The sequence below is a fragment of the Phyllostomus hastatus genome, unplaced genomic scaffold (genome assembly GCF_019186645.2).
Source record: "Phyllostomus hastatus isolate PE091 unplaced genomic scaffold, TTU_PhHast_1.1 phas_scaffold_1224, whole genome shotgun sequence".
In the NCBI taxonomy this organism is placed as follows: domain Eukaryota; kingdom Metazoa; phylum Chordata; class Mammalia; order Chiroptera; family Phyllostomidae; genus Phyllostomus; species Phyllostomus hastatus.
In genome coordinates this window covers 1590869-1611037 of record NW_025334008.1, presented here as the reverse complement: position 1 = coordinate 1611037, position 20169 = coordinate 1590869, and the positions used below count along the sequence as shown (strand labels likewise).

General features: G+C 56.7%; 1 protein-coding gene across 2 annotated transcripts in view; it reads left to right on the top strand.

The window, feature by feature from the left end:
• LRRC4B (leucine rich repeat containing 4B) overlaps window positions 1–19427 on the top strand; it is a 35995-nt gene extending 16568 nt beyond the window's left edge. For both annotated transcript variants that reach the window (XM_045856172.1, XM_045856171.1), the window contains exon 3: window positions 17438–19427. In XM_045856172.1, the coding sequence (XP_045712128.1) occupies window positions 17438–19282 (1845 nt within the window). In that variant the 3' untranslated portion in view covers window positions 19283–19427. The remainder of the gene's footprint in view (window positions 1–17437) is intronic.
• The last annotated feature ends 742 nt before the right edge of the window (window positions 19428–20169 follow it).

Below are 20169 nucleotides of genomic sequence, written 5' to 3'. Positions count from 1 at the left end.
TCCGAATATTGCCAGATATTGCGGTGACTCACCCCTGGTTGAGGTCCCATTGTCTCAAAGGCGTCGGTCAGTCCCCTGTGCCCGTGAGGCCCCTTCAGCCCCAGCCTGTAGAGCCAGGAAGAAGAGGGCTCCAGGACAGATGCCCCAGGCCCCCAGAGCTGCCATCGCCTCCTCCACCACACTTCCGGGCCTGTCCCTCCAAAGCAAGAGGGTTCTCTGGCCACCCTCTGCCCGTCCTGGAGAGCCTGGGGCCAGAGCCATTGTGGGGGGGACAGTGACAAGGGGCCACTGAAGGCAAGAAGGCTGTCCCTTCCTGGGTGGCTGTGGGGCCAGGACCAGGGAAGCCAGCATCACAGTCCAGGAACAGCAGGGCCTTGTCACATGGCCTGGTCTTTCTCCCGCAGGGCTGCCTGTGTCCTCCGGCTCCAGGCCACCCCGCCCATCCTGCCTCCAACAGGCTGCCTCTGAGTCCACCCCAGTCTCTCCAGCTGCGGTCCCAGCAGACCCAGCCATAGCTCCCTGAAGGGGCGACACTCTGCACTTCCTTGTCACCATGCAGCCGCCCCCCCCACTCCCCCATCCTCCATCCATCTACACACAGGGTGGTCAGCAGGTGCGGCCGGTTCTGGGGATGGCCGGGGTCCACGAGGCCCTTCCCAGCCCCTGCCCGGCTTCCACTTGAGGAGGGAAGAAGCAACAAAGAAACAAACAGGGTGGAGTTCAGGTGGGGACGTTGTGCGAGAAACGTGGAAGCGGACGCTGGCCCGGGGTGAGAGTCTCAGGCTGCGGCTGTGAGGAGCTGGGTCCGCCGAGGCCCCAAGGCCAGAGCAGTGGCTCTCTTCTCTGTGGGGGAGGGGGGAGGGGGGCTCGAAGAACAAGGCAGTCCCACAGAGCACCCGCTGCCGGCCCACTCTCAGCGCTGCCCATAGACCCACCAAAGACGCCAGTAGCTAATAGTGACCACACAGCTCCCAGGAGCCTCCCCAGCCCCAAACCCCTTCATTGCCTGGCCCGTCCTCCCAGCAGCCACGGAGTGGCGCTCAGAAACACAAGCCTCCCTCTGCCCCCTGCCGAAAACCCTCCGAGGAACGAAGTCCAGGCTCCCTCCTGCCCTCACCGAGGCCCCGCAGCCGGGCCTGGCCGCCAGCCCCTCCGGCTGACACCGGCCACTCTCCCCATGAGGAAGGGGAAGCGAGTTGCCTGAACATGCCTCTCTTTGGCCCGGGTCCCCCAGGTGAGGCCCCATCACCGCCAACCCCAGACTCCCCAGCCCTTGCCCTAAATGCATGTTTAATGGCCCCTGGTTGCCTCGTGTCAGGGAGGCAGTGTCCTGGGCCCTCAGGACACCCCAGTGACCAAAACCGGCAGCCAGCCCCACCCTCGCTGAGCCCATGTTGGAGACACAGGCGGAGTCAGCGGTGTGGGGGTGTGGGGGCTGAAGGGCGTGGGAAAAGGAAACAGGGGGAGGGGCGGTGAGCGCAGCTTTAAAGACAGGGAGGTCAGGGCAGCTTCGTGGAGAAGGTGACCTGTGAGCACATGTGTAGGAAGGTCAGCTGGGAGCCTGTGAACACCTGGGGAAGGGCATTGCAGGCAATGGGCTGCCAGGCGGCAGAGAGGGGACAACAGGGGTGACTACTGGGCCTTGTAGTCCCAGTGAGGACATGGACTCTTCTCTGGGTGAGCCGGTAGTCAGGGGTGGCTCCGGGCAGGGGACAGGCACGCTCTGACTCGGATGTGTCCGAGGTGCTGGGAGTCACCTGCAGGGGTCAGCAGGACAGCTGGCAGGCTGGTGCAGAGTTCGGACAGCTGGCGTGGCTCAGACAGGCCGGCGTTGGCAGCGGGTGGGGGTCAGGTGGTGACAAGTGAGCAGGTTCTGGGTCTGCTTTGCAGGTGGAGGTGACAGGGTTTGCCTGCAGAGGGGGTGTGGGGCAGAGGAAGACAGACGGGAGCACTCCGAGGTCCCAGGTCTGAGCTGGTCGCTCTGGTGGGGCCTGTTTGCTCATGTGTCTGTCACCCCATCTGCAGGCCACTGGCCTGCAAACTGTTTGGAGCCACAGCCCTGCCAGAACACACAGGTGGCCCCGAGGACAAATGCGCATTTATGTTTAGTCATGCTCCATCTCCTGCAGCCGCGCACCGTGGACGTGAGCAAGCAGAAATGGACTCTGTGGGAGGGTTTTTTTAGATTTTATTTATGTATCTTTAGAGAGGGGAAGGGAGGGAGAGAAACATTCACGTGTGGTTGCCTCTTGTGGGCCCCCTACTGGGGACCTAAGCCCACAACTCAGGCATGTGCCCTGACTGGGAATCGAACCGGTGACCCTCTGGTTTGCAGGCCAGCACTCAATCCACTGAGCCACACCAGCCAGGGTGAAATGGACTCTGGTAAAGGGTCAAAACCCCAACACTTTTGTTTCTCATCCTGGGGCTCCTGCACCCCTACTCTGGAGACCGCCAGCCCCCCCCACTTGCACGTTCCCCAAGGGCAGGGGTGGCCCGCCCACAAGAGTGGGCCCTGAGCACGAGCAGTGGAGTTGGCCTCCTCAGTGGGCGCCTTGCAGGTGGTGGGAGTGAGGCCATCTCGGGAGCTGTTAAAGGCACCTTAAAAAACAATAGCCTTTTCATTATCCAAATTAAAAAATGTAAAAATCACCCCTAGTCCCACCATCTAGATATAAATAACTACTGCTTACATTTTGTTTTCCAGCCTTCCTGGCTCTTTTCTGTGCTTCTGTATATGTGTTTTTAAATTATCGATTACAGAATGAATAAAAATTAATTCAGAAACACGAGAAAATATACCTAAAGCGAAAACACAGCAGCGAAAGCCAAGTGCCGCCCACAGTCCTGGGTGGCGCTCTGCACCCACGTCACAGGCGCATGCACGGCACGCTCAGGTTGCTTTTCTTTTTCCTCCAGGAAAAAATGAAATCACACTGTTTCGTGCTGGTTTGCCACTGTTTTTTAAACCTAGAAGCTTGCCCTGGCTAGTGTAGCTCAATGGATTGAGCAAGTGCAGGCTGGGAACCAAGGGATCGTGGGTGCAATTCCCAGTCAGGGAACACGCCTGGGTTTCGGGCCAGGTTCCCAGTAGGGGGCGTGCGAGAGGCAACCACACATTGATGTTTCTCTCCCTCTCTTTCTTCCTCCCTTCTCCTCTCTCCAAACATAAATAAATAAAATCTTTTAAAAATAAGCATAGGAGCTTAACGATGAACATCTTTCAACCTGACACTAAGTGTCTACAATGTCAGTTTTGGTGGCAGTGTAAGGACTTTGTCGTGTGGGCGTCCCGTGTCCCTTCTTGTGCCCCCACGGTCGTGGATATAAACAACACTACAGGGAACATCCTCGCGCTGTTCTTCCTGACGTTGGTTCTGGGTGCTGCCCTTGGGATAAATTCCTGGCAGTGGAACTGCGGGGTCAGAGGGGAGGTCAGAGACGCACTGCCCTGGCAGCGCTGTGTCCTCACTCAAGTGCTGTCCTCCCTTTCGCCGGGGCCATGACCTCCCCAAACACGCACACACCACACGCATGCGCGCTCGTGCACCTGATTCCCCGAAGTTCAGTCGAGATGGTCCGGAGATTCGAGACCCTCCCTTTTCCATGGTCACTTGCTTGTCCTCTGGCTCCTGCCCCTACGGTCACCTCCACAGCGATGGGGACTGTGCCCGCTCCCTGCTGTCTCAGCACCCAGAGCAGAGCCTGGCGCCCTGTGGGTGCACTCAGCAGACATTTGTGCAAGAAGGGAAGGGAGGCCAGCTCTGGAACTCCTGCCCCAAGGGACTGGGAGAGGCGGGAAACCAGCTGTCGGCCATCAGGCGGCCAGTCCCCGCAGCTCTGTGAGAAGGGGGGTGCCCGGGGTCCCCTTCACCTGTTCCCAGTCCCCTGTCCTGTGAAGCGGCAAGGACCGAGGGCCACACGGGGAGTGGGGGAGACTCCAAAGTGCGCCGAGCGGTTCGGGGAGAGTTAAAATGCTCTTCTGTGATGTGGCAGGGACTTCAGGTGTGGAGGTGGGGGTCTGAAGGCCTCAATGGGCAGAATAATTTTTCGAAACAAATTGGCAGTCTCTCGTGGGGCCCTTGATTCTGTTGGAGATTAGACGGGGTGGGCAAGCCTAGGGCCTACGAAGACGTCTTCTAAGGCCGAGGCCCGGGGTCGCGCCTTCCCGCTGCCTCAGAGCCAGGGGCCGCCTTGCTCAAAGCGCCCGGAGAAGTGCAGGTGGGTCGGGACGCGGGCTGGGGAAGTGTCCGTGGCCGGGCAGACCTGCTGCCGCCCCCTGCCCCTTGGTCCTGGTCCGGCCAGGAGAAAGATCGCCAGCCGCTGGGCTCTGCTTCTGCGCCTCGGTGCGGCCCCTCCTGGCTCCTTCCCCCTCCACTGCCGACGTGCCCGCTCCGGTCCCCTCCTCCCCACAGCCAACCGCCCTCCTGTGTTTACTGTGGATCTTTCTGCTTGTGTGTGTTGTGGGAAATGCTTATTGTTGCTTTGTGTGCGTGCATTTTTAATGTATGTAAATGAAGCTGTGTTACAGATGACTTGCTTGTCTCACTGTTTTCACTCCGCCTGGGTTAAGCGCTCGCCACGTGGCTGCTGCGGCTGCGCGGGCGCGCATGCGCGAGGACGTGTCTACTCTGTCGCTTTGCTGCAGAATTCCCTTTGATGGGCGCCCCTCGTGCCTTCCCCCCCACCCCGCCAGGCCCCCAACCTCAGCTGGGGCAGACACCCCTGGGAGACTTCGGGTTGCCCCCACCGCAGATCCCCTCCCTCGGGACCCCTTTGGAGCTTTAGTGATAATGTCTTGGAATGTGCGGCAGGGGCACTGGCGGCTCAGAGGACATGCACTTAACCTAACAAAGTAACGATCCGCCGAGGCTTGTAGCGGGCTGCCCGCAGTCCCTCGGGGTCCCAGTGAGGTCATGTGCACAGTGCGTGGCTCTTGGCGAGGAGCTCGCTTCAGTCCAAAGAAAGCAATTCCAAGGAGACACCCAGGAGCGCAGCGGAGTCAGGTTGAAGGCCTCGGCCCCACAGCCGCGGGGCTGCCTGACTCCCGGACGTGGGAAGAAGTGGGTCACGGTGCATTTTCACAACAGAAGGTTACGCAACCACTTAAGAATGGAGTTTCGAAGAATATTGAATGACCCAGGAAAGTGCTTAGAATGCATGATTGAGTTTTCAAAGGACGGGAGCAGGATGTCCAATTTGTTTCTGAAACTTAATTTTGAAGACAATAGCAGGGACCATCCAAGAGTGTCAGCGGTGCTCACAGTTAGTTGAGGGGGGGACGGTTGAGGTTTGACTCCACCAATGGGGATGATGACGGTCTCCTTCCGCCACTGAGCTGCTGAGAAGCTCGGTGCCTCCGTCCTTGGACAAGCGTGTCCTAAGCACCCCACCTGCTGTGTGCCAGGCTCTCCTCGGGGCCCTGGGGACTTGCGGTCAGTCGTCAGCAGATCACCTGAGGCACGAGGTAACCTGGCGAAGATCGGCTTCTGAGAAGGCCAGAGTGTCATCAGGGAGACAAGTTTCACCGTCCTCCACCATCGTCTTTCTTGACTCAGCGAAACATCACCCTCAGAGGCGCTGTCTCTGAGACCCCTGTCCATTCAAGCCCCACTGGCCCCCACAGTCACCTGACTTTGGAGACATCAGCACAGAGCCTGCGGAACCTTAAAATCACCAAATCAGGAGAAGCGCCTGTGTGGCTTCTGAACCTCATGACAGCCCTGGGCAAGGACAGTGGGAGTGTCGTACCTGCTTTTTGCTTGAGCAGATTGAGGCCCCAGTGGGCGAACTTCAGCCTCCTGACCACCCCGTGAGGGGCCCTATTCTTATCCCCATTTTACAGACGATGACACTGAGGCCCAGAGAGCTATCCTCCATGAGTGGGGTTGGAAATGAGCCCAGCAGGTGGGCTACAGAACTTGATTTCTTTCTTAAAAAAAAAAAATGTTTTCCCCTGGTGGGTGTGGCTTGGTGTATTGCGTGCCAGCCTGCTAACCAAAGAGTTGCCGGTTCAATTCCCAGTCAGGGCACATGCCTTGGTTGTGGGCCAGGTGCCCAACAGGGGGTGTCCAAGAGGCAACCACACTTTCATTGACGTTTCTCTCCCTCTCTTGCTCCCTCTGTTCCCCTCTCTCTAAAAATAAAATAAAGAAAGTATTTAAATGTTTTGTTAATTTATTGATTTTAGAGAGGGAGGAAAGGGGAGAGAGGGAAAAAAAAACACCAACTGGCTTCCCCACCCATCCATGCATTCACCTGTTGATTCCTGCATGTGCTGCAGCTGGGAACAAACCCAACCTCAGCTTACCCAGAGGACGCTCCAACCAGCTGAGCTGCCCTGGCAGGGCAGAACTCCATTTCTTAAAGCATTCCTAAGGTTTCCCAATTTGTAGCTCTCTGGGCTCAGAACTGTAACCCACTCCTGACTGCGGTCCTCTGCCCAATCCATCCGGGCTCTGGCCTCATTCTTGCCCATCGGGATGCTCAGCCGACCTCCTGGCCTCCATCGGTCTCCCACCCCCAGCCAGAGCTACCACATCCTCCCTGGGCTTTCAAACAGTCCCTGTCCCCCTTGCCGTGAAGGCCCTGCCCAGTCACACTGCACTCAATGGCGCCCTCTGCTGGGCCCAGATGCAGACGCAGCCCCAGCCTGCGCTCCCCACCCACTCTTGTAGGTTACAGACACCACGTCGCTGTCAAGTGGGTCTCATCTCCACCCGGAAACCGACTCTGTGCGGGGGAACCCTGCTGACACCCTGAGTCCCTGTCTCCCTGTGTCTGGCAGGCCCCGCTAGCGCACCCGAAGTACCCAGTTCCCACCCCTGATTGGTTTATTGACCACCTACTGTGTGCCAGGCCTTGCACGAAGCACAGTGAGCAGGACAGGTACACATCCCCGCCCCCGAGAAGCTGGGCGGAGAGACAGGCAGAGGCACACAGTACAGCTGACCCTTGTACAACGCGCGGGTTAAGGGTGCCAACCCCCTCCAAGTAAAAAATGCACCTGTAACTTTTGACTCCCCCAAAACTTAGTTGTCTCTCATATTAGTGTGTGGGGGGAGGTGGGTGATTCCAGGACGCCTCTGAGATACCCAAATCTGTAGGTGCTCAAGTATAAAAGGGTGTAGAACAATGAGTGCCTAGAGCCGGCCCTCCACATCCGCAGACTCCCAACCACAGATCATAAACAGTACAGGTACTGCCCTAGCTGGTGGGGCTCAGTGCATTGAGTGCCAGCCTGAGAACAGAACGGTCGCTGGTTTGATTCCCAGTCAAGGCACATGTCTGGGTTGCAGGCCAAGTCCCCAGTAGGTGACGCGCAAGAGGTAACCACACATTGATGTTTCTCTCCATCTCTTTCTCCCTTCCCCTCTCTCTAAAAATAAATAAGTAAAATGTTTTTTACAAAACAGTAAAGATATTAGCTGGAAGGAAAAAACCATATCATAAGTGGGCCCATGCAGCTCAAACCCGTGTTGTTGGAAGGGCACCTGTACGGTGCAGGGCACGCTTGCTAGAGGCGAGAGCTGAGAGTAAGCCCCACAGGCAGGAGAGGGGCTGGGGACAGGCTCGCCTTCCTGGGAGGGAGGCATTCGACCCCTGACCCCCAGCTTAACCCCACTTTCACACCCGCCCACCCCACTGCCTTGTGCGATGGTGGGGACCGGCAGGGCCCGGAGGCTCCCAGCAGGGACCAGAGTAGGACTTCTTGTTGGGTGGAGAGGTGGGGAGAGACGACGTTGCCCAAAATGGCGCTAATGGACTTGACTAAATGAGGAGACACTGCGTTCTGAGTGACCACCTCGCCTCGGTCTGTGCTTCCCATCTAGTCCTTGGGGCCCTGGCCCCATGCTGCAGAGGAGGCCGTGGCCCTGGGAGGCCCAGCTGAGGCCTGAGTGGCTCAGGGAACGCGGTGTGTGCCGGGCTCCAGCAACGTCCTGGCGGTCAGGGAGGTCCTCGCCGACCAGGGAGCACACGTCTCTTGTCTCAGGGAAGGAGGAAGTACGAGAAGTCGTATGAGAAAATTACAATGTTTTGTGAAATTGGGAATGTAAAGAAGTTAATGCAAAAGAAAAGTAAGCTTGCTAAGTTGTTCCTATCAGTCCATTGCATTTGAAATGTACAAAAATGCCCTGATTGGTGTGGCTCAGTGGTTGAGCACTGGCCTTGGAATCAAAGGGTCGCCAGTTTGATTCCAGGACATGCCTGAGTTGTGGGCCAGATCCCCACTGGGGGGCGCATGAGAGGTAACCACACATTGATGTTTCTCTCCATCTCTTTTAAATTTAAAAAAAAAAAGTATAAGAACAATTTATCTTGCCCTGGCTGGTGTGGCTCAGTGGATAGAGCTCCCGCCTGCAAACCAAAGGGTCGCAGGTTCGATTCCCAGTCAGGGAACATACCTGGGTTGTGGGCCAAGTTCCCCCCCTGTAGGGGATGCTTGAGAGGCAACCACACCTTGATGTTTCTCTCCCTTTCTTTCTCCCTCCCTTCCCCTCTATCTAAAAATAAAATCTTTAAAAAACCAACAATTTATCTTAACAGTGTTAAGATAAAGAATTCACTTAATCGTCTTCCTACCACAGTTAAATTTTTAATGAAGGATTCTTGACAGCTCATTTTCTTAAAAACCTCAACAGAACACAGTGGGGTTTTTTTTGTTTGTTTGTTTTTTAGGTTGTTGTTTTTTTGTGGGGTTTTTTTTTTGATGTAACATTTATTTACCACACTGAAGCTGCGGTATGAAAAGGGGGGCAAAAGTCCCTATTAGGGGTTAGGAGGTGGTCCCCAATGGGACCACCATCTCTTCCCTGGCGAGCGTGTCTCTGACACTTGGTACTGAGCCAGGCACGGGTGGGGGTGGCTCAGCAAATGTAGGGGAAAGAGTGAGGGGACCTGGGGACTTGGCCAGTCCAAGGCAGGACCCAGGCCTCCCCACCTTGTTGGCTCCCTCAGTGTTAGTGGCCACAAGGGCACTGGGGGCCGGGTGATCACCTCTGTGCTGTGGAGGGGCCGCAGGCCTGCCTCTGCCCAGCAACCCAGGCAGGCCGGTCACACAGCTGCCACTTCAGTGACCGTGTGTGTGTGTGTGACGATTACAGGTAGCATCTCTCTCCCCCACTCAAGGTGGGGCTCCGGGAGGAGGGCTGTGGCTGTCTCATCCACGGCGGGATCCCCAGAGCCTCACACGCAGCAGGCGCCCAAAGACTATCTGTCAAATGAGCAGACCGACACGTGGCTGGCAACGTCTGAATAAGGGACAGGACGAGCTGCTCAAAGACCATGCTGAAACCCACCGAGAGGCCAGAGCTCTGGGTCCAGGGCAGGTGGTTGGGCGGGTGGGCAGGCTGGCTGGGGACCTGACGTTCAGGTTCAGACGAAGCAGCCTTTGGGTCCTGGGCCGGCTGCTTCGGAGCCCTGAGACTCAAGGACACTGAATTTACCTCTGGGTCCCTGTGACGCCCTTTCCCAGACCAGACCCACCTGTTTGCTCTCTCTGAACAGCGTTATCAATAAATAAATACGCGATGGGTGAAGAAAAGGCATTTGGCAGGGCCCAGGAGGAGGGGTGGGCCAGGGGGACGAAGAGGGGAAGGGCATCCTAGCACAGGGAGCAGCATGGACAAAGCTGGAGGACCCGGCAGCGGCGAGAGGGTTCAGGGGTTGAGACTGGCCAAAAGGCAGCTGGAGTGAGGCTGCCAGTGCGAGGGTCGCCTGGAAGGCAAGGGAGGGGCAGGCAGCTGCCAGGCGGAGCAGGGCCTCCGGAAAGGGGCTGACTGTCCCCTGCGGGCCCTGGAGAGCCCTGGGGCACTCAGGAGGAGGAGAGAGGCAGGGCCAGCCCCGGGGGCGGGGAAGTGAGACCCTGGAGAGGGGCCCGTGGGGAGAGGCTGGAGGCCGGGGCAGGCTGAGGCCTGAGCCGGGCCGTGGGATGCAGAGGAGATGGCTGTGAGACGCTGAGAAAGGACAGGACTGGCAGGTTTGCTGGCTGACCCCTCGGGCAAGGCCCTGGGTAGTGCAGGGTCCAAGGCTGCAGACTCGCTTTCAGTGGGGAGGTGGCCCGAGAGGCCACGCTGAGGACAAGGGCCCAGGAGGAGGGAGGAGCAGATGGGGCCAGCAGCCCAGTCCTGCTGGGCTTGCAGATGGGCTCGCTGGGAACTCAGTGTCACTATGACAGGATGAGGAGGCGACGTCCCCAGAGTTCTTTCCGGCACCTGGGCCAGCAGGGCTCCCTTCGCAGCTTCCCAGTGCAAGCTCAAGTCCAAACTCAAGTCCGACCTTCCGGAGCCTGCCTCGTTCTCTCCACAGTGACCCCCAGTGACCAGTGACGGTGGGAACCTCCTCCCCCTGTTATTCTTGTGTTTGTTGTTTTTGTTGTTAATAGAAACAGCAGTGAGGGCCTGCTCTGTGCTCTGCCAGCATCTTCCGGGCGAGGAGAAAGCAGGGCGCTATGGTCCCGATGGTTGGGAAACACAGAGCCCGGCAAAGGGAAACCATCCCCTCCTCTCTCCCTAGGACTTCCTGAAGCTTCAGGCTGTGCCACTGAGCACCAGCACGGGGTTGGGGGGGCCAGGGCATGCAGGCTCCAGACAGAGGAGGGGAAGGGGAATACACAGAGAGAGAGAGAAACATCAATTTGTCATTTCATCAGTTGATTCTTGTATGTGCCCTGACGGGGAGTCAAACCCACAACTTTGGTGTATGGGGACAACGCTCTAACCAACTGAGCTACCCGACCAGGCAGGGAAGCTTTGTTTGTGTTGCCATTGAGAGTCTCATGGGATGAGGAGGAAACCCAGGCGCCAGCGGCGCAGGAGGCGGAGCCCGCATCGGCGCAGGAGGCGGAGCCCGCATCGAGGGCTCAAGTGCAGTCCTGCTCTGAGACCCCCAGACTCCTGGGCGGGCAGGCACTGCCACGTGACCGGCCACGTTTCTACCCAACCCCCCACCTCCGAGCCCATCCTGCCACAGTCGCCGCCCATCTGTCCCCAGGAAGCCACGTCTTGCAGGACCCACTTCCCTGCTGGCCGGAGCTCCCTCAGGCCAACCACCCACCGGCTCGCTTTGGAAGCAGCTCGCTCCCTCCTTTATGTGAAGCAGCCCTGACTGAGGATCCGTCCAGCCCCACCAGTCAGGCAGCAGGGCTCACTGGAGGAAGCGATAGAAAGCGAAAGCATATTGAGGAAAAGGAAGAACTGAAGAGCCCTCCCGATCCCTCTCCACGTCCAAACGTAGCTGTGGGCTGGGAAGGACTGCGGGATAGCGGGACGTCGAGTTGGAAGTGTATTTCGTGATACGGGACCATGAGCACAATGTGACACTATTCCAGGGAAATGCAGGGCCCCGGAGAGAATACCTTGTCACCAAAATGTTGTAAAAAATAAAAGGATGATGCAAAAACATGGCCCTCCATTATACACATAGGAAAAAAGACTGGAAGGAAGTGTGCCCACGAGTTGTTACCAGAAGTGAATTCTGGGTAGAGGCCCTTTGGCTGGTTTTTCTTTTCTTTTTACGCTTTTTCCTAAGTATGCATTACTTTTTCTTTAAGGTTTTTTTTTTTAATTTTCTTTATTTTCAGAGACATGGGAAGGGAGGGAGAAAGAGGGAAAGAAACGTCAATGTGCAAGAGATACGTTGACTGGTTGCCTCCCTCACGCCCACAACTGGGGACCTGGCCTGCAGCCCAGGCACATGCCCTGACTGGGAATTGAATCAGCAACTGAGTAGGTGTTACTTTTTATCCGCAGGGGCAGGGAAAAACAGGTATATGGAGAGTTGTTTTGTTACTGTAACCTGGTACCTAGCATGGGTCTGGCCCCAGGAGACGTTGGCTAGTGTTAATTCAGGGGTAGGGAGCATGGGGACAAAGGGGACAGTCCCTTCCTGGACCTCTGCTCTGTGCTCTGTTACTCCAATTTCACCTCGTTGTCCGTGCAAGCCCTTCTAAGTGAGCTGGAGATTCCAACGTGATTGTATTTTTTTAAAGAAAGTTTTAAATCTTTTTCTATTTACTGATTTGAGAGAGAGAGGGGAAAAACATCAATTTGTTGTTTCATTGATTGATGCATTCATTGGTTGCTCCTGGTAAGTGCCCTGACCTGGGTCGAACCTGCCATCTTGGCGTTATCGGGATGAGGCTCGAATCAACTGAGTGAGCTGCCCGGCCAGGGCAGACTCCAAACTTTGCAGAGCCTAAATGTGTCTCTTCATCTGTCTCTTGCATCCTGAGGCCCCAAGGACCTTCCCTCAGGCAAGGTGCCAGGGTGCTTCCCGAATTCCCAGGAATCTGGTTCCCACACAGGGAATGCACCCCAACTCTGATGAAAGAGGACTCCCCAAGATGGGACATTCTGAGAGGTGCTTTCAAATTCACTTGGTTATAAAACCCAAAACCTGAGCGTGCACTCCCGGGCTGCAGGCCCGGAGCTGAGACCCGATCCCCTGACTCCCTGGGGGTGGGGGGGGCCATCTCTGGGGGAGAGGCAGAGGCAGACAGACAGCCGGGTGCAGCTGAGCATGGGACAGGGCCCAGGAGCGGGGGTCAGGGGGCCAGGACAGCCTCTGGAGCAGGCGACCCCTGAGCTGGGCATTGATGGGAGATGGGAAGTAGCCAGAAACGAAAGTAGGAGCAGTGTTCCTGGCAGAGGGAACAGCAAGCACAGAGGCTAAGAGGCAGGGGTGCATTTGCTGTGTTTGGGGAACGGCTAGAACAGGAAGGAGACGGGGAAGGACGGGGAAGAGGAGGGAGGAGGCCACACCAGGCTGATGAGCTTTGGAGGGCAGGGACTGTCTTAACATGGGATGGGCCACTGCGGTCGGTCGTCTTGGTCTGCGGCAGGCTGTGGAGTGGAAGAATAATGGAGACTCTGGGAGGGACCGGGAACTGTGGGTAGGAACAGTCCTTCCAGAGCCTGGTGTCCAGGTGGGGGAAGAGGAGGCTGGGGCGGTGGACAGGAGAGGACGTCAAGGGACAGAGGCCTGGCTCGGGGACAGCCAGTGTCTGCCTGATGCCCTGGGAGCCGTCCTCCACAGGTGGACGAACAATCACAGCAACAGAAGCCAGCACTGCCGCCTCCGCCTTCCCAGCAGCGCCGAAGCGGTGGCCGTCCCTCTCCCTTCAGGGCTAGCTTCAGACCAGGGGCCCGGTCCCTCCAGGACAGACTCCACACTGGGACAGGGGTCAATTGAACGCAATGGGAACTGTGCCTTCACAGGCAGGTCCGCAGCCCGGCCTCAGATGCTGCCTCTGCCAGACGGTTCCAGTCACCCCCTCCTAGGGCTGCCATCCCACTCCTTCCCCAAACGGGGCCCTCGCCATCCCGTTTCACAGGCTGCTGGGGGGCAAAAGGCGACAGCACCCCCAAAGCACCACGGAGCCCAGGAAACACCCGGTAACCTCACACGCCGAGCACACGGGCTGGAAGACATGTGTAGGGTTTGGAAGGCGGCCTGTGAAAAAGTGTGTCAAACACCTTCGTCAGTTTCCATCCTGATGACATGTTTGCAGTCATAATATTTGGGATCTAGTGGGCTAAAGAAAGAGATGACTAGCCCTGGCTGCTGTGGCTCAGTGGATTGAGTGCTGGCCTGCGAACCAAAGGGTTGCCGGTTGGATTCCCAGTCAGGGGACACGCCTGGGTTGTGGGCCAGGTCCCCGTTGGGGGTAAATGAGAGGCAAGCACACATTGATGTTTGTCTCCCTCCCTTCCCCTCTCTCTAAAAATAACTAAATAAAATCTTTTAAAAAATTAAATAGATGATTAGAATTGCTTCCACCTGGTTTGGGTTTTCTTTTAATGTGGCTTTCAGGAAGTTTGAAATTGAGTGAGTCGTGCACGGCTAACGGACCCATCAGCAAGATGAAAAGGAAACCCCCTGTATGAGGGAACCTATTTGCCAATGATACATCTGATAAAGGTTTGAGTTCCAAAATATACAACGAACTAACACAACGCAACTCCAGGGAGGCAAACAATCTAATTAACAAATGGGCGAAGGACCTGAATACACATTTCTCCAAAGAGGATGTACAGATGGCCTCCAGAAGGCATGAGAAAAGATGCTCAGCATCACTAGTCATCAGAGGGATGCAAATTAAAACCACAATGAGGTACCACCTCACACCTGTTGGAATGGCCGCCATCAATAAATCAACAAACATGTGCTAGTGAGGTTGTGGAGAAAAGGGAACCCTCATGCACTGCTGGTGGGAATGCAGACTGGTGCGGCCACTGTGGAAAACAGTATGAAGTTTCCTCAAAAGCAAAAGGTCACCGGTTCAATTTCCGGTCAGGACATATGCCTAGGTTTTGGGCCAGGTCCCTGGTTTGGGGCATATAAGAGGCAACCAATAGACTGTCTCTCACACATCAACGCTTCTCTCCCCTCTCTTTTTCTTCCTTCCCCTCTCTCTAAAAATAAATAAATAAACCCTTTTTAGAAAGTTAAAATGGAACTGCCATTTGACCCAGCAATCCCACTTCTGGGAATATAGCCTAAGAATTCCGAAACACCAATCAGAAAGAATATATGCATGCCTGTGTTCACAGCTGCGCTATTTGCAATAGCCGAGGTTTGGAAACAGCCCCAGTGCCCACCAGTGGATGAGTGCATAGAAAAGCAGTGGTACATTTACACAGTGGAATACTACGCAGCAGTGAAAAAAGAGGAAATCCTACCTTTTCAGACAGCATGGATGGACCTGGAGGGAATTATGCTCAGTGAAATAAGCCAGTTAGTGAAAGACAAAGACCACATGATCTCACAGGAATCTAATGAACACAATAAATGAATAAAAAAAAAAACAGAAACAGAAGCATGGACACATGGAGCAGACGGACAGCAGCCAGAGGAGGAGGGGCGACCAGATGAAAGGTGGTGAAGGGACCAACTAAAGAACATGATTTGTGACCCATGGACATGGACAAGGACGGAGGGGTTGGCTGAGGGAGTGGAGGGTGGGACTGGGTGGAGGTGGGAAGAAGTGTGGGAACCACTGTAATACCATAACAATTTTTAAATTAAATTAAATTTTAAAAAAATTCATCGACTGATCCACGTCACGTTTCCGCTGGGTCTCACTGGCATAAATAGTGCCTGCTACTGTCTCATGGCTGCAATCGTCCCAGACATGGTCATCCCTCGATGCTGGGTGCCTCTCAGGTACGGTCTTGTTTTTTTAAACTTTTTAAAAAGTGTTTTGCTACCTATTATGAAAGTACTTTTTGCCCACTGATGAAAAAAATAATGAAAATGCCCTGGCTCGTGTATCTCAGTGGATTGAGCATGGGCTGCAAACCAAAGGGTCACGGGTTCGATTCCTAGTCTGGGCACATGCCTGGGTTGCGGGCCAGATCTCCAGTGGGGGGCGCGTGAGAAGCAACCACACACTGATGTTTCTCTCCCTCTTTCTCCCTCCCTTCCGCTCTCTCTAAGAATAAATAAATAAAGTCGTAGGAAAAGAGAGAATAAAAATTACCCTTAATCCCCAACAGCTGGAGTTCACTCTGAGCAGAGCACAGACTACTTCCTGCCAGGCTTCCCGGTGCACATGCACAGATACCTGTACTTCAGCCTCCTTTCTAAGTTTTACAACGTCGTCCCCGCTGCACAGTGTGCTCTGGGGAGCTCTCCGCTTCCACCTTTTCAAAAAATTATAGTATCTTCTCTTGCCTTACTTTTTATTCTATTGATTTTAGAGAGTCAGGGAGAAAGAGAGGGAGAGAAACATCAATGTGTGGTTGCCTCTCAAGCACCTCCTACTGGGGACTTGGCCCACAACCCAGGCATGTGCTCTGACTGGGAATTGAACCGGCAACCTTCCAGTTCACAGTTCGACACTCAATTCACTGAGCCACAGCAGCCAGGATGATTGCTTGATTGTAATATGTCCCCTTACCGGGGATGGAACCCACAACCTTGGTGTATCAGGACAACACTCTAACCAACTGAGCTACCTGGACTTCTGTGTCTCAGCTGGGTGACCAGTGAAGAAAATCTGGTGAGATTCTGCCTCTTGGGCCTATCCCAGTGTCAACTCTGAGAGGTGGAGGCCACGTTCAGGGGTTAAGAGCCAGGATTCAGGAGCCTGACAGCCTCAGTCCAATCCCAGGTTGGCTGCCCCTTCCTGTGTGACCTTGGGCAAGTCACTGCCCTTCTCTGTGCCTCTGTGTCCTCCCACTTAAATGGGGATTACTCATAATTGTCCATATGAAACCCTCAGGGCCAGATGTGTTTTTTAATAGCACCCCAGTGGATCTTATTATAGCCCTTACCAAACGTGGGAACATTTCTGGAGAGGAAGGTTTGAATAGTCACATGAGGGGGATCGATGAAAGGCTTAAATAGCCTACATGAGTTCTGGTCAGGTTTTGCCACGGAACGGGATGTGGTGCCAAAGTCATTATGAAACATCCTCTGGTTTTCTGAGCTCATGGCTTCGAGCTGCAGGTGTTGGAGAAGTATACCGATCCCGCAGGGCGGCTTGGCGCATTAAATCAGCTGGTGCCGGTGGAGCCTTTAGAACAGGATTTGGCACTGAACACGTGCCCAACTCGTGTTGGCTGCTGATTAATCTTTTTATTGAGGTTTAATTTACATATAAAACACCCCCGTTTTTGTATACAGCTTGGGGGGTTTGGATAGTTGCGTTCATGCATGGAGGTACTGCCCCAATTTGAAACATTTCTATCATCCCGGGAAGCTCCCTCGTGCCCCTTCCCAGCTTGTCGCCCCCACAAGCGCTCACAGACACCGCTTAGCACCTCCATAGAGCGAAGTGAATGGGATCTGACCGCGCGCGCCCGTGCATTTGCCTTCTCGCCCTCAACGCGCTGCCCCTGAGATTCATCCGCGGTATCAGGCCTGTAGGCAGTCTGTTTCTTTACGAGCTGAACCGCAGTGTCCCACCGTAGGGACGCAGAGAGCCTGTGCTGCCCCCATCAGGGACAATTGGGCGACTTCCGGTTTAGGCTGCAAGGAACACAGAGGCTGTGAGCGCCCACCCCAAGCAGTTGGATGGGCCTCTCCCATTTCTCTGGGCAAGAATATCAAAAGTGTAAAGGCTGGGTCGCTGAGTAGCTCTGACTAAAAGAAACAGGCCCAGCGGGATAGCTCAGTTGATTAGAGCATCCTCCTGATACGCCAAGGTTGTGGGTTTGATCTCAGCTCAGGGCACAAACAAAAATCAACCAGTGAATGCATCAATTAGTGGAAGAACAAGTCAATGTTTCTCTGTCTCTCTTCCCTTTTCTCTCTCTCTCTGAAAACCAATTTAAAAAAAAGAAACAAACAAATCGTTTTTCCAAAATGGTCTTACGGCCATACTCTTCCATCCGCAGAGATGGAGAGCTCTCCACTCCACCCTGTGGGAACTGGGTGCTCGTTATCACTGTTACGAGTGTCACTGATGAGTGTCTCTCCTCCCCCACCCCAGGTGATCCGAACGGACACCTTCAAGCACCTGCGGCACCTGGAGATCCTGCAGCTGAGCAAGAACCTGGTGCGCAAGATCGAGGTGGGCGCCTTCAACGGGCTGCCCAGCCTGAACACACTGGAGCTGTTCGACAACCGGCTGACGACGGTGCCCACACAGGCCTTCGAATACCTGTCCAAGCTGCGGGAGCTCTGGCTGCGCAACAACCCCATAGAGAGCATCCCCTCCTACGCCTTCAACCGCGTGCCCTCGCTGCGGCGCCTGGACCTGGGCGAGCTCAAGCGGCTGGAGTACATCTCGGAGGCGGCCTTTGAGGGCCTGGTGAACCTGCGCTACCTCAACCTGGGCATGTGCAACCTCAAGGACATCCCCAACCTGACGGCCCTGGTGCGCCTGGAGGAGCTGGAGCTGTCGGGCAACCGGCTGGACCTGATCCGCCCGGGCTCCTTCCAGGGCCTCACCAGCCTGCGCAAACTGTGGCTCATGCACGCCCAGGTGGCCACCATCGAGCGCAACGCCTTCGACGACCTCAAGTCGCTGGAGGAGCTCAACCTGTCCCACAACAACCTGATGTCGCTGCCCCATGACCTCTTCACGCCCCTGCACCGCCTCGAGCGCGTGCACCTCAACCACAACCCCTGGCACTGCAACTGTGACGTGCTCTGGCTCAGCTGGTGGCTTAAGGAAACGGTGCCCAGCAACACGACGTGCTGTGCGCGCTGCCACGCGCCCGCTGGCCTCAAGGGGCGCTACATCGGCGAGCTGGACCAGTCGCACTTCACCTGCTACGCGCCGGTCATCGTGGAACCGCCCACGGACCTCAACGTCACCGAGGGCATGGCCGCCGAGCTCAAGTGCCGCACAGGCACCTCCATGACCTCGGTCAACTGGCTGACGCCCAATGGCACCCTCATGACGCACGGCTCCTACCGCGTGCGCATCTCCGTGCTGCACGACGGGACGCTCAACTTCACCAACGTCACGGTGCAGGACACGGGCCAGTACACGTGCATGGTGACGAACTCGGCCGGCAACACCACCGCCTCGGCCACGCTCAACGTCTCGGCCGTGGACCCCGTGGCGGCCGGCGGTGCTGCGAGTGGCGGAGGTGGCCCCGGGGGTGGCGGCGGCGGCGGAGGGGGCAGCGGCGGCTACACCTACTTCACCACGGTGACCGTGGAGACCCTGGAGACGCAGCCCGGAGAGGAGGTTCTGCAGACGCGGGGGACGGAGAAGGAGCCCCCAGGGCCCACGACGGACGGCGTCTGGGGTGGGGGCCGGCCCGGGGATGCCGCCGGCCCAGCCTCGTCGTCCACCACGGCGCCCGCCCCGCGCTCCTCGCGGCCCACGGAGAAGGCGTTCACGGTGCCCATCACGGACGTGACGGAGAACGCCCTCAAGGACCTGGACGACGTCATGAAGACCACCAAGATCATCATCGGCTGCTTCGTGGCCATCACGTTCATGGCTGCCGTGATGCTCGTGGCCTTCTACAAGCTGCGCAAGCAGCACCAGCTCCACAAACACCACGGGCCCACGCGCACCGTGGAGATCATCAACGTGGAAGACGAGCTGCCCGCCGCGTCGGCCGTGTCCGTGGCCGCCGCCGCCGCTGTGGCTGGCGGGGGCGGCGTCGGCGGGGACAGCCACCTGGCCCTGCCCGCCCTGGAGCGCGACCACCTCAACCACCACCACTACGTGGCGGCTGCCTTCAAGGCGCACTACAGCAGCAACCCCGGCGGCGGGGGCTGCGGGGGCAAGGGCCCGCCGGGCCTCAACTCCATCCACGAACCTCTGCTCTTCAAGAGCGGCTCCAAGGAGAACGTGCAAGAGACGCAGATCTGACACCACCACCGCTGGGCGGGGGACTGGGCTCGGCCAGATTGGCGCCCTCCCCGCATCCCCAGGCCCCTCTGACGTCCGGGGAAGGTCGGGGAAGATGGGATCCGAGCCTGTCTGGACCCCAGGGCGGCTGGCCCAGCCACCTACAACAGGGTGGGGCCCCAGGCGCAAAGGGCCCTGGCTCCGGCCTCGCCCCCATCCCCGGTGACCAAGGGGATGCAGGATTCGGAAGGGTCCAGAACCAGTCCCCCCACTGTTCCCAGCTTTCCCTCCTGGCTCTCCCCAGCCACTGACCGACCCACTGCCCCAGCCCTCCACCTTCTAGGGGAGAGAGGAGGTTTTTTTGAGGGGCATCCTCTCCCCTCACCCCCAACAGCCCTCCTTTTACAGTTCATTTTTTTGCAGTTGGAAGCCTGTCCCCCCACCCCCACCCATCCACCCTCTCAACTGACGAGACAGACGCGTGGTTGTCAGCGCCTCCAGACCCCCTGGCCCTGCCCCTGCCCGAGCCCACTCCGACCCCTGGGCCCCTTGGCTGGGGGTGGGGCAGCCCCCGCAGCCCCACCACTGCCCGAGCCCCCACTTGCCCCACAGACTCTTTTGATACTGAAGGGAGGTTTGCGTCAATGACTACCTGCTCTGTAATTACTTTAAAAAAAAACACGGAAAAAGTAAAAAAATATTTTTTTTGGTCATGAAAGCATGGGAGAGAGAGAAAAGGAAGTGAATGTGGAGCAAAATGAGAGGCTGTTGTAGGCCCTGCGGGGGCATTGAGACCCCTCACCCTTGACCTTGGAGGCCCTGAGGTAGCTCAGTCACCCAGCACTGGTCCTGGGTTCCCCCTGCAGCCCCACTGAGGCAGGTCCCGAGGGCCTCTCCCCACCCCCACT